At 50.2% G+C, this 11,681-nt stretch overlaps 5 protein-coding genes across 5 annotated transcripts; 2 read left to right on the top strand and 3 right to left on the bottom strand.

Moving 5' to 3' along the window:
- Nucleotides 1-65: 65 nt before the first annotated feature.
- On the bottom strand, nucleotides 66-1,845 carry K489DRAFT_377864 (uncharacterized protein). Its single transcript, XM_033604260.1, has one exon. It carries the CDS (start codon nucleotides 1,571-1,573, stop codon nucleotides 215-217), a length of 1,359 nt encoding a protein of 452 aa, XP_033462350.1. The 5' UTR covers nucleotides 1,574-1,845; the 3' UTR covers nucleotides 66-214.
- A 167-nt stretch (nucleotides 1,846-2,012) lies between these two features.
- K489DRAFT_399526 (uncharacterized protein) lies at nucleotides 2,013-3,343 on the top strand. Its single transcript, XM_033606967.1, has 3 exons — nucleotides 2,013-2,256; nucleotides 2,321-2,579; nucleotides 2,915-3,343. Exons 1-3 carry the CDS (start codon nucleotides 2,203-2,205, stop codon nucleotides 3,061-3,063), a joined length of 462 nt encoding a protein of 153 aa, XP_033462349.1. The 5' UTR covers nucleotides 2,013-2,202; the 3' UTR covers nucleotides 3,064-3,343.
- A 2,256-nt stretch (nucleotides 3,344-5,599) lies between these two features.
- On the top strand, nucleotides 5,600-6,616 carry K489DRAFT_377862 (uncharacterized protein). Its single transcript, XM_033604259.1, has 3 exons — nucleotides 5,600-5,799; nucleotides 5,861-6,000; nucleotides 6,067-6,616. Exons 1-3 carry the CDS (start codon nucleotides 5,685-5,687, stop codon nucleotides 6,283-6,285), a joined length of 474 nt encoding a protein of 157 aa, XP_033462348.1. The 5' UTR covers nucleotides 5,600-5,684; the 3' UTR covers nucleotides 6,286-6,616.
- A 13-nt stretch (nucleotides 6,617-6,629) lies between these two features.
- Nucleotides 6,630-8,964, bottom strand: K489DRAFT_368489 (SPRY-domain-containing protein; the record flags this gene model as incomplete). The annotated part of the gene is made up of 2 exons (XM_033602955.1): nucleotides 6,630-6,739; nucleotides 6,837-8,964. 2 exons carry the CDS (start codon nucleotides 8,962-8,964, stop codon nucleotides 6,630-6,632), a joined length of 2,238 nt encoding a protein of 745 aa, XP_033462347.1.
- Nucleotides 8,965-9,412: 448 nt separating this feature from the next.
- Nucleotides 9,413-11,121, bottom strand: K489DRAFT_377860 (uncharacterized protein). The gene is made up of 2 exons (XM_033604258.1): nucleotides 10,381-11,121; nucleotides 9,413-10,262 (listed from the first exon to the last, which is right to left on the bottom strand). Exons 1-2 carry the CDS (start codon nucleotides 10,752-10,754, stop codon nucleotides 9,884-9,886), a joined length of 753 nt encoding a protein of 250 aa, XP_033462346.1. The 5' UTR covers nucleotides 10,755-11,121; the 3' UTR covers nucleotides 9,413-9,883.
- Between the last annotated feature and the right edge of the window lie 560 nt (nucleotides 11,122-11,681).

Here is an 11,681-nt window from a genome sequence, read left to right as displayed (position 1 = left end):
TTTGCAAGTCTCATTTGGATCATCATTAACTTGGATGTCACGAAAGTCACCTATGGACTACATTGTTTTCTCGGGATTCAAGAATAAATTCATATTTTGAGTCGCAAAACTCTATATTCGGATTCGTCAGTCTCATGGTATGGGTATTATTGATCATCGCGCTCATCTGAGCCCTTCGTTGTTTTTGTGCTACTTCATTATTCAGCAATAACCTCTACTCATCCGGGCCGCCAAGAAGGTCAGCAATATGGCGCATATGCTTCGTTGCATACTGCTGACGGCTGGAGTCTGTATGTGTGTATGCAGTCGTCGCGGCCGGCAAAGTGTCGCACACATTCGGATTGAACTTGTAGTGCGACATGAAGCCCGCCTGTAATAATCTCTTGAGAGTATTCATGCGATGGAGCTTCCACCACTTGTCCACTGTGACCTTCCCACCGCTGTTATTGATGGCAACCCTCATACGAGAACCCATTTCATTGCCTTGATCGTCTAGCGCCGTGGAGTAGGCGGGTCCGCGCCGTGGATCCTCAACGGAGCGGAGGACATCTGCGATTGTGCCTTGCAGTGACTTCCGCTCTCTTTTTGAGACGCTCTTGGCGGACTGTTTAGTCAAGCCGTGGAGGACGCTTGCAGCGCGATGGGCTTGATGGTCTAGCCCGTGACTTCTTGGCTTGCTGTCCTCAGCTTGGTCGTCCTCTTCGTCATCTGAATCTGTGACGGCATAGCTCAACTCAACCAGCAATGCGATGTTCTCGGCAGCAGCGCAGACGACTTCGCTTGAGGCGCTTTCGAGCTGATCGGTGAAAATTTCGATCGCGGTGTCTGCCGATGATGGTAGTTCGTCGAATTGTGTTGCCAGAAAGCCCCACTCCTCCGCCGCTGCCACGACGACTTCGGCGTTGTCTTCTTCGCCGATCGTCATTCCGTCACTTGAGATGATATCCAAGAAGAAGTCCATGGTCTCCCCGGTCTCGTCGATTGAGCAATTACTGTAATATTTTAAAATGCTTAGAGTTCGAATTGCAGCAACCTTTGCGTCAGCAAATTGGCCGTCCTCGATAGCACTCTTCACCACGTCAAACACTGTTGTATAAACCTCATCTGTAGGTTCCGTCACCATGATCAGGCATATCGTTCTGAGCGCGAGCTCGATCTCTCGTGAGGTCTCGCCAGATTTGATGCTCTTTGATAATGATGGCAGAAGCTGATTCACTCGAGATTGAAGTTCTTCCTGTGCGTAATGGTGGGTGATCAGGTTTGAAAGGGCGTTCAGGACCTCTTCCCGACCCTCCACTGAACTGTGCTTTCGATCGCAAATGGCTTCGATGCGCTCATTGAGATCCGCCGTCCACACATCGGCGGGAACGCTCGCTACCAATTTGCCCACGTCATTGAGGCTATTACTACTGTAGTCTCCTTCATCGTCGGAGACGTTCCGACTTGTGACCGCGGATGCTACTCGGGACAGCGCGGGCGTTGTAGTGCCACTGCCTGCCTGGATATTCCGCTGCTTCTTTCGTGAGGTGGTTTTGCCAGATTCCAGGATGGCCTGCTTGCGAAGATCGTGCATACCTAGGTAGTTATGCTATCCGCTGCTCACACAGAGGAAGTTGATACGGTTTGTCTTTTGTCTCCGTACTGAGCTGCCAGGTTCAAGAACCTTGAGGCAAGAACGAAAAGGGCAACCGTCGTACTGAGCGAAGTAACCTGACTTTATCTAGACCAACAGAACAAGAGCCAGACGATAGACTGTTGGTGTAGCAGGAGTATAATATTTATGGAACTGGTTGATCGCAAAGCTTCGTCACACCGTGAAGTGATCAAAGAGTAATTGTTGCGAGTTCAGTGTGCGGACAGATTCCAGTCCGCCTTCACGTTCGTTCAGAGGTGCCTATGAAATGAGAGGAATCGCGTGACGTCATCTTCGTTGGCTCAATTCTCGGTTGCATTACATACTGTGAAAGATCTATTTCCCAGCTTCGATTGAATTGAATCTGGCTCTGCGAAGAGTGAAGCCATAGATATCTCGCGCCTCGACTTCACTGCTCACCTGGGCGGTACAGGCATAAAAGGAGCAAATGCCCATGATCCAGTTTTCTTCACGCGCTCGTTGAGGGAAGGTTTGTTCGATCATTGCAGATCAGCGAAGCAAACAGAAGACACTTCAAGACTGCTCTGTGACTCGGTGCGGCGACTACAATGGCCCATCTTGAAAACATGGACCGGTGCTTTGAAAGTGAAGGGAGCGGAAGTGTGAGTTAAGCGTCCAACTTGTCATTATCATATGCAACCCCTTGAAATCAACACGAAGCAACAGCGCGAAGCGATGGCAAAGCACAGCGACAACAGACTGTCCATCGCATTGGGAGAAAGACGCTACAAGCATGATAGTCTCGTACATGTTGCGAGAGGTATTGCTGATCGATTAGATCTTGCTCCAACCATAAAGTTCGGCCAATGCGAAAAACATTTGACCAAGATGAGCATTGAAGAAGGCGAAGATTTGTGTATAGGTGCAGAACGTTCAATGTTGCTCTGTAAAAGACAAGTGCTTGCCATCCAGGGCAAATATTCAGGTCAGGGAACGTTTCGGATGGGCGAGTAGGAAGGTACTGCCGCATTGCTGTCGTTGAGCAATGTTACAGGCATTCGAGTAACACGTGCTGAATGCTGTGTGTCTACGATTATCTGAGCCTCTTGCTTTCACTCTAGTGCCTTGATTCTTGACAACAGTGTGCGGTCACACACACCATGTCCTCAACATGCCTGCCGCCATGGCCGTCTCATAGTTGACACTCATTCGAACTCGCTCAATCGTCACCACTGTACGCACTCCTTTAGCTTCACCAAGATTGATATACCAAGGAAGCCGAATATATCCAGCTCAAGACACTCTATGACCGATTCATAGAAGTCAGCCAAGAGTTGGAGGAGCACGACATTCAAACAGTGACCACCGACGTTGCTCGCAACCTGATCGAAAAGGTCTGCCTTGAAACTTGTCGCAAATTTAGCAATCTACGGCTGGCTGCCGAATTCAAGATTGAAATTCATGAGTAGCCCCTTCCCCCAGATGCGAATACAAAGAGGGTGGCCATTCTTGAGCTGGGCCTGCCTGTCAATTGCGCGTTTGAGAGGGCGACTCCGGGCACGCAGGTCGCCTGCGACGGTTTCATTAAATAAGATGCCTCTAGGACAATAGGCGGAGGCTCAGGCCTCGACAAGAGCCTAATCGAATGCCTCAAAAAGTAGATGGCTCAAGTCCAACGTCAAGGCAAAGATATTGCAAAGACGAATGTTGGCGCTATGCTGGAGGGCCGAATTTTAGAACGCAGTAAGTTCAAGCGAGGAGAGCAAGGTTAATGCAGCGTTTCATCGAGAGTACATTTGAAGCGTGGTGTATTCGTTGGCTGCGCATTTGCTTAGATGATCGGCAATAACTAACGCGGGGCACGGGGGTTCCGGACACACGGGGGTTCCGGACACGATTCTTGAATGCGTTGCATTCAAGAATGAATATCTTGATCAATAATTTATGTATAGTCTTCAAAATGAAGGATATAATACATCAATGCTATCTCTTATGCTGTACAAGTTCTGGCTGTATGAGCTGTTGATCTGCATTTGCTACACCTCGCTGTCCGCTTGGCAGGCCTTGGCATCTCCTCTATTATTTGTGCTTCTACCTCCTCTGTGTCTACTAAGCGTTGTATTGCTTGGACTGACAAAGCATCATCTGCTGGGATTGACTTCCTTTTCCTTGATTTGCGTATGTGCGTTGCAGCATTAGCTGCTTCTAGATCTGTAACTCGTGATTGAAGAAGAGCTGCTGAAGTTGCAATCATTTGAGCTCCTTTAGAAAGTTGATTTAAGGCTTCGAATATTGGAGTTAGTGAACTGCTCTGATGCCTCTCAAGCCTCCGTTTGATCAATGTAGCTTGTTGATCAACTTCTTGAGTAGTCTTTGGGGTCTTTGTACACCATGAACCTTGTGAAAGAGGCCGCGGAGGTGATGGAAATATCGGGTCCAACGTGGACAACACTACTTCAGGGTCGAAGGGGTGCAAACCAGAGCCTCTGAAGCCTGCTCGGATGTTGTTCGATGTTATCGCATCGATATATGCTGCGTAGAGCGTTGCCATGAAGGTGCTCTTGTCGATATGGAAGATATGGTTGCGAATCAAGCCTTGAGTCCGTTTTGAGAAGGCTTGCTTCAAAGGGCCAAAACAACCAACATCAAGCGGCTGCAGCATATGCGACGTATGAGACGGCATCCACAAAAGGACAATGTTGTTATCTTTGCAAAAAGAAGTGAACTCTGGTGTCGTATGGCTCCCATGGTTGTCTAAAATCAGCAGCCGCTTGCTACCAATTGTCTTCGACTTTGTGTGTTTAGCGAAGTGATGGATCCATTGTAGTCCAATTTGATCGTTTGTCCAACCTCGTGGACTTGCTGTAAACATCCACGTTGCAGGCAAGCCTTCGCAGACCCATCCATAGTTGACTTCTTTGCCTTTGAAGATGATAAAAGGCGGTATAGCTGATCCGTCTGCACAAGCTCCTTGGATCACTGTGACCCATTCAGTACCTGTAGGTTTAATCTGCTTTGGCCGACCTTGCTTCTCAACAGAAGTGACTACTTTGGAAGTAGATATTTGTCCTAGTTGAAAGCCAGTCTCATCGAAGTTGTACATGTCTCCAGGCAAGATGCCATACTTGTTGATTGTGTTGCGTACCAGGGCGAACCAGCTTTCAATGACTTCCGGAGTCTCACACAATCTTCTTTGGCACTCGTAAGTCCTTCCTAGTTTGATTGTCAGGGCAGGAGTACGCTTTATGAATGTCCTAGCCCAATTTTGGCCGACTGGTGGAGTTCCTTTGGCTTGGCAGATAGAATTGGCCATTGATCGTACCAGGTTTGTGGTTGGCGATAATCCTTGAGAATCTAGCTTCAAGATGTCTTTTAGAAGTACCTCTTCTTCTATAGGACTGAGTTTCATCTTCGGTGGTACATAATCTTCTCGCGAAGGAGTTCCTTTCATCCTATCGTATAGCGTTGATTTCGGAACTCCATAAGCTTTAGCAGCAGCTGTGATTGAACTGCACGTATTTGACTTCAAAGCAGATAAAGCAAGCAAGACACTGCCTTCATTTGGACTTATTCGGACGCGTTTTGACGATGCCATAACGCGTTGAAGTCAACGTAGTAAGATTCATGAAGCTCGCGTCCGGAACCCCCGTGTGTCCGGAACCCCCGTGCCCCGCGTTACGTCGATAGTATGATAGTGTCAAATGGAAGGAAACGATGAGACATCACCGAGGCAGACCAACCTTGCGCGTGAGTGCGCACGTGGTGCGCCTCGAAGTGCTTGAAAGGGACTCGCTGGAGCGACATGGGAGTGATTGACTGGCAGGTCATGTCTCCAGCAGTTGCGCCGTTGAGAATGGATTGATGGATGGAGATCGAATGGCCTCATCTCATCGATTGTTCCCCGGGCCGTTTGCAATTCCCAAGCCCGCCCGGGCGCCGCAAATTCGTCTCCGATGTGTATAGTCCGCCCTGAGGTATTACGTCATTTATTATCAGACCAGCATCATCAAATTGCACCTCATCAAGGCGAGCCAGTATGCTCTTGTAGACCATTGTTAATCCACAAACCGTGCTCACGACTCCTAAACCAATGCTACGTTCTCTACTCGCCAGCATCCTCTTTGTGGTCTTCATTGCAAACCTGGCCCACGCTCAACATCAACATCATCATCAGCAACCACTTACCATGTCCAAATCATTGAATGGTACATCTGCGGATCGCTTATACGACATGGTAATCCATGATACTGATTGACGATCGAACAGTTTTTAAGCAGCCTTTGGCTTTGCACTCGACTTCCCCAGTGACCGGTTTCCTTCGAAATGGCTACTGCGAGGTTCCCGCCTCTGACCACGGCAACCACGCTATTGCCGCTGAAGTAACCGACGAATTCCTTGAGTTCAGCGTAAGCTCCTTCCAATGAGCTCGAGGCCAACGCGACCCGGGATGCATCTAACGCTGAATCCCACAGGCACAACGCGGTAACGACCTCCGCGTCATCCCCGGCATGAAGGCCGGGTGCAAATGGTGCCTGTGCACCTCCCGATGGCTCGAGGCATTCAATGCCCGCAAGAGCGAACCCGCCGGCGACAAGATCGTGCCCAAGGTTTTCTTGAACGCGACCAACGAGAAGGCGCTGGGCAAAATCAACCTCGAGGACCTCAAGGCCTTTGCAGCTGACAAGGAGTAAAGCAATCTCCCACCCGGATTCTTGGGGCGGCAAAGCCCTGATCGGCTTGCTCAAAATGAGAGCTCCAGGTCTGATCTCAGAGACTGGATTCCAATATAACGACTTGTTCCAAGGGCATGCGCTCAGATGTAACCATATTAACGAATAATGATGGAGCAAATGTGTTTGTGTGACGAATGGATATGATCATCGGCTTGATTCGGCTTAACACTGTGCCCCCACGGTGTACGGCCTGCACAGATATGCATACACTAGCATGCTCGTGATACTTTGTTTATTGAGCGAAGAAAGCGAGAGCAACGATGATGTGGAAATGCAATTGATGATGGTATATTGCTTGATTTTTAAGGTTGCAAGAAATCTCTCCGTAAGTTGATTAAAGCCGCCGCGCCACCAGTCTTCCGCGCCGTATCATCAAGTAGCACCTCGGTGGTCGCGTAGAGTGTCTCCAATACTGCATCGGACGGTTTACCAAGCGAAACTATGATCGCGCATGATTAGCAACAAACCCAACAGCGCGCATGAGGATGAGATGACCAAAAGAGACTTACCCAGTATCGCGCCATTGACCTCCTCCGCGATCTGCGCGCGGCCGCTGACATCGAATAGATGTGATACTGGACTTTCTGCATAACTGTGGTAGGCCATGACCGAGAAAATATCGTTGAGATGTTTTTGATTTTGTGGCTTTGGGTCGTTGCCGAATTCTTGTCGTAGTTCCTGTCCATATAATATTGATGCCGTGAGTAAATCGGCGCCTTTTAGCTTTGAGTTTCGAGGTGGCAGTTCTTGTGATATCTCCATATGATCGTCGTCTTTGATAAGAGGATCAGATGTCTCGCGTTGAAATTGGTCGTCCAGCTCCATCTGCGTGTCTGATTCGTCCTCGTCGTCCTCATCTTCCTTTCCATCGTCGTCTTCGCCGTCTTCATCATCACCCTCCTCTTCCTCCTCCTCATCCTCTTCTTCATCGTCTTCATCGTCCTCTGCATCCACCACATCGTGATCCTTATCTTCATCATCCTCATCGTCTTCTTCGCTATCGTCCCTCATGCCACCATCATGACCGTCACTGCCAAAGGAGCCACCTCTTTTCGTCGCAGTGACTGGCGACGACTCCATGATCCCCTGGTCCATTGATCGTTTCATCATTTCGATGAATTTCCGACAGCGGAGGCGAAAGTAGACGTCTCTATTCTGCCCCGTCTCCAGCACGTGGGGGTAGTATGATGTCGTGTATTTGAGAGCCCGATCAACATCACCATCAAGAATGCTCCTCCGTATGCGCTGTCGTTGGATTGCGTGAATGTCGTCTTCTTCGTTGCTCAGCTGGTATGGTTGCTTGCCGCTCAATGGATAATCTGCGGTATTCACCTCCTTAGAGAAGACCTTCGCGGTTTCTATGTATCCATCATGAGCAAGGTATTGCCCTACAAGGGTCTTGATCAGTGTGTCCTCATCATCGGGAGGATTCAATGCCGAAACGTCGGTTTTGCTAATCTCATTCATTGCAGCCTGCTTGTCTTCGAGCATCATGCTATCGATGTCGAAAACAAACGGCTGACGACCGAAGTTTACTCGAAGGTGTTCGTTGGCCTTTTTCAAACCCACCGTGGGGTATAAGTTGCTCGCTTTGATGCCGTGGAATGCATCTCCTGGGGCGCACGTTGTGTCAATTTCGCAGTGATTTCGGAAGGACTCTGTGGTCTTACCTAAGTGAACACCATTCTTGGTGAAGAAAGCAACACCCGTCCGGAAGTTTACGCCACATCCGATAACATCCTCCCTGTTGAACCTGGGACCGAATGTCTTTCCCTGTGAGGTGGCCGCACAAGCAATTCCATCGTCTCCGTGATAGCCCCAAGATTCCGCCTCCCAACCCGGCGCCCGGGAGAGACTCGCCTTGGGGCTGCAAAAGCCTATGCCTATACAACTTAAGTCTTTCGTTCGCGACAGGACAGTTATCTCGAAATAAAAGATGCCGCATGCTTTTGGCATGGGAAAGTTCGCCCGGACTGCGGCAGCCTCATCTTGACTTTTCGCTCCCCCGGCGAACTTGACTTCGGTACCATCCGCTGTGATGGCCAATCCCTGCTGCTTGTCTGCGTTGTTCCAGCGGCTAGGAAGAGGAGCGAGATTTTCGTCGATGGCCAAGTGGGAAGGGAGCCGTTCAACAACATCTTGAACAACTCGTCGGTGTACGTGGGATGTACCACATGTCTTGCTCAAGTTCACACTGCTTGAACTTGTAGAATGTGGTATGTGTCGCCCTGCCACGCTTCGATTCCCTTGCTCTTGATCGTGAACGTCCGAGGTAATGCAGGTTTTCCGCAGCCGCTCCATGTATCGTGAGTGTCGAAGATATGATGGGACGAAGAATGTGCCATAGTCGTCAGGACCCACACCATATCGACTAGCATCATTCGCCCAGTTGGTATTTGCTCCACCGCTGGTGATGGACCTCCTCCTACTTCCGGTGTACCCACTGGCCATCATACTCTCCGAATCCATATCACCGGATGGATATTCTGATTGTCCGCGCGAAGCCTGTCTCAAGTGTGACGTTGACGCTGTCCGTTGGCTCGATGTTGCTGCAGCACCACCATATGGCGGGCGTCGAGGTGATGACAATGCGCCTGAATGCGGCAAGAGTGGTTGACCTGAGCGATGACCAGACATCTGCTCTTAGCTTGCAAAGTGGTCTCGTGCTCTCCGGCGCTGCGCTATCAGCAGGAACGAAGCGGCGAAAGACGTGAGTCGATGTCTTTACAGTATTACGGAATGGTGATAAGCAGGCAACGGGTTAGCGGCTCGCCTATTGTCTTAGATGCTGCAATATCGCGCAACCTCTGTTACATGATGCATTCGCAATGTCAAACTACATTCACTTTTGGCAGTATCTGTCCACGCGGTGCAAAGACGATTCCGGAGGTTCGTTTGTCCTTTAAGGTGGTCGTAGGAACATGGCACACGCGATGCGGTGCTCAACGCGGCGGGGAAGTGCGCATGCGCTTCGCGTTCGGCGTCCGTTCAATTGAGAATGAGCAGGATGGCCCGGCACATCGTCTCCGAGGCTCTCACAGACGACCAAGTTTCGTGCGAGAATAATGAAAAGGACGATTATAGCAAAGTGGTTAAGAATAGAACAGGAGACATCGTCGTTGATTAAGTATTCAAAGAAGCAGTCCGTTCATGTATATTCCTGCGTTCAATTCTGCCTAGTAAGCTTGAGCTTATTAACCTTGTGCGCTCTGGCTCACTCAGATATGATCTCCGATAAATCAACCCGTCCACGGATACGTCGATATCCGCATGAAAACAATGACAAGGCCACCTATCTAGCCATCGCCATCCATCAGTTTGACTCCCAACGCCTCGCTAAATGCTAATCATCGTTAAATAGTAGTACAACGCATCGTATAATAGTGGTCACACAATAAACATCAACTCGGATCTCCCAATCAGTGCCCATGTTTGAGGACAGCTCTAGTGAACTGCTGAGGTCATGCCATAGACGTTCTCGTGTCTTCAGGCGCATCGACCAAGATCTCAATGTGGAAGAGGGTGAGGTTGCGTTTCGTAGACTCCTCGGCTGCTTTTAGGCAGGGATTGGTGCAGGCGAGCTCTCGAGTCCATTCATGGTCACGTCTTGGGGCTCAGCAGCACCTTGGCTTCTTTCACTGGCGACAGCACTGCTTTCTTGGGTCGGCTTGATCTCGCTTGAGCCGGCACTATCACTCTTGACATCACCGTTGAATCCGGTGTCGCGTGGAGGTGCTTTCCAAGTGTTCATGCCCCAAGTTGTGCCGGTGAAGGACTTCAGGACGAGCCCTTTACGCTCCCATCTGCGGCAAGGCTTGCCAGTACGATCCAGTGCACGAAGACCGGCATTGATCGGACCCATGTGGGCCTTTGGACCAAGCTTGTGTGCTGCATTTGCGGCAGATCCAGTCATCACCACGCCTTTGTCGGGACCCCTGTAAATCAAACCATTAGCTTTGATACGTGATGTCATGATAGCGTATCGGATGCCTGAGATGTTACAGCACTGCCGGTTGGATGTTGTCCACTGACGAACTGGATATTGATACGTACAATCTTGGCTTCTTCTTGGGACCTGGTTTGCTTCGTTCTTTGGGTAGAGCGAATGGGTCTATCGAAGGCGGAGCGCGCTTGCGACCGGCTATGGCACCTCCCTTCTTTTTCTTTCCATCGCCATCAGGCGGCGCTAATGAGTTGTTCTCGCTCGCTTCAGTTCCAGTCGCAGGCACGGGCGTCGCATTGGAGTCATTGGCGTCCTCATCGGTAACTTGTATTGATGGCGACGGATCGGGTTTGACGGACGACTTCGGCACATCTACATCTGCGCTATCGGAAGGGAATTGAGAAAGACTGTCTGGCGAAAGATGCAGTATGATTATGCGGGTCTTCTTGGCATGTTTGGCTGTTGGCTTGGAACTGCTCGCCATGGCGGGCAGAATTCAAGATGGCCGGAATGTCGTGTTCGCAATTTCTTGGGATGACAGCGATGTTGTCTCGGTATCAATTGATGTCGGTGGTGAAGTGAAGCCGTCGGCACTCGGATTGTCGTGGGCGCCTGTGCGGTGTGACGCTTGATTGCGACGGGCGGTGATGACCAAGTCTTCGACTTACGGCGCAAGCGACATGCGAGAGGGTCGTGCAGGGACAGCAAAATGTGGTTTACGGCGAATATGGGGAGTTGGTGATGATGCCGATTGCAGAAGAGGTACGACGATGTTATGGGGTGATGACATGTAAGAGGAGGAGTGAAGCCAAGGGAGGCTTGCGGCGTTGTTGGACATCGTGCTGGACCATAGCCTGTGTAGGCATACGGTAGGTTTCGTCTCCCTCTCGTTGCCAGTCGCGCGTGCGCGATGAGATGGGGCAATTTGAACGGGGTTGATCCGGGCTTTCTCGCTCTACGCTCCCAGCCCTGGAGGCTTTGCGCTCCTGTGCTTCGTCAGATTCGATCTGGGGCTTGGGGCTGCGATGTGAATTTAGCGCGGTATATCACGTGCTTGCCTGGACGCCTCATTCCTCACGATTAATCCCTCGGGCTATGCACAGGAACATCGTCATTCATCACTTCCGAGGCTTCATTCAACATTGATGATAGTCATCTGCATACTGTAGTAGTGCGACAATGCCCCTGTCCGCTATTCTCCCTCGATGTCATCATATACATATAACCGTCGTGCGCACACAATATAGATCATGCCAGCCGAACTTTACGAATCATGTCAATCTCGGCACGCAGGTAGGTGAGTTCCGCCATTCTAAATCCGAAACAGCCAAAGATACGTGGAGACGCAGCAAGCCGGAGCTTGTGGACACCTGCATGACCGATGCCATCTCTTTAGGGTCGACCTGGCAGA

This window comes from Dissoconium aciculare, assembly GCF_010015565.1.
Source record: "Dissoconium aciculare CBS 342.82 unplaced genomic scaffold K489scaffold_3, whole genome shotgun sequence".
NCBI classification, from domain to species: Eukaryota; Fungi; Ascomycota; class Dothideomycetes; order Mycosphaerellales; family Dissoconiaceae; genus Dissoconium; species Dissoconium aciculare.
Note: the sequence above shows the minus strand (reverse complement) of the source record. Positions and strands in the feature narration are given on the sequence as shown.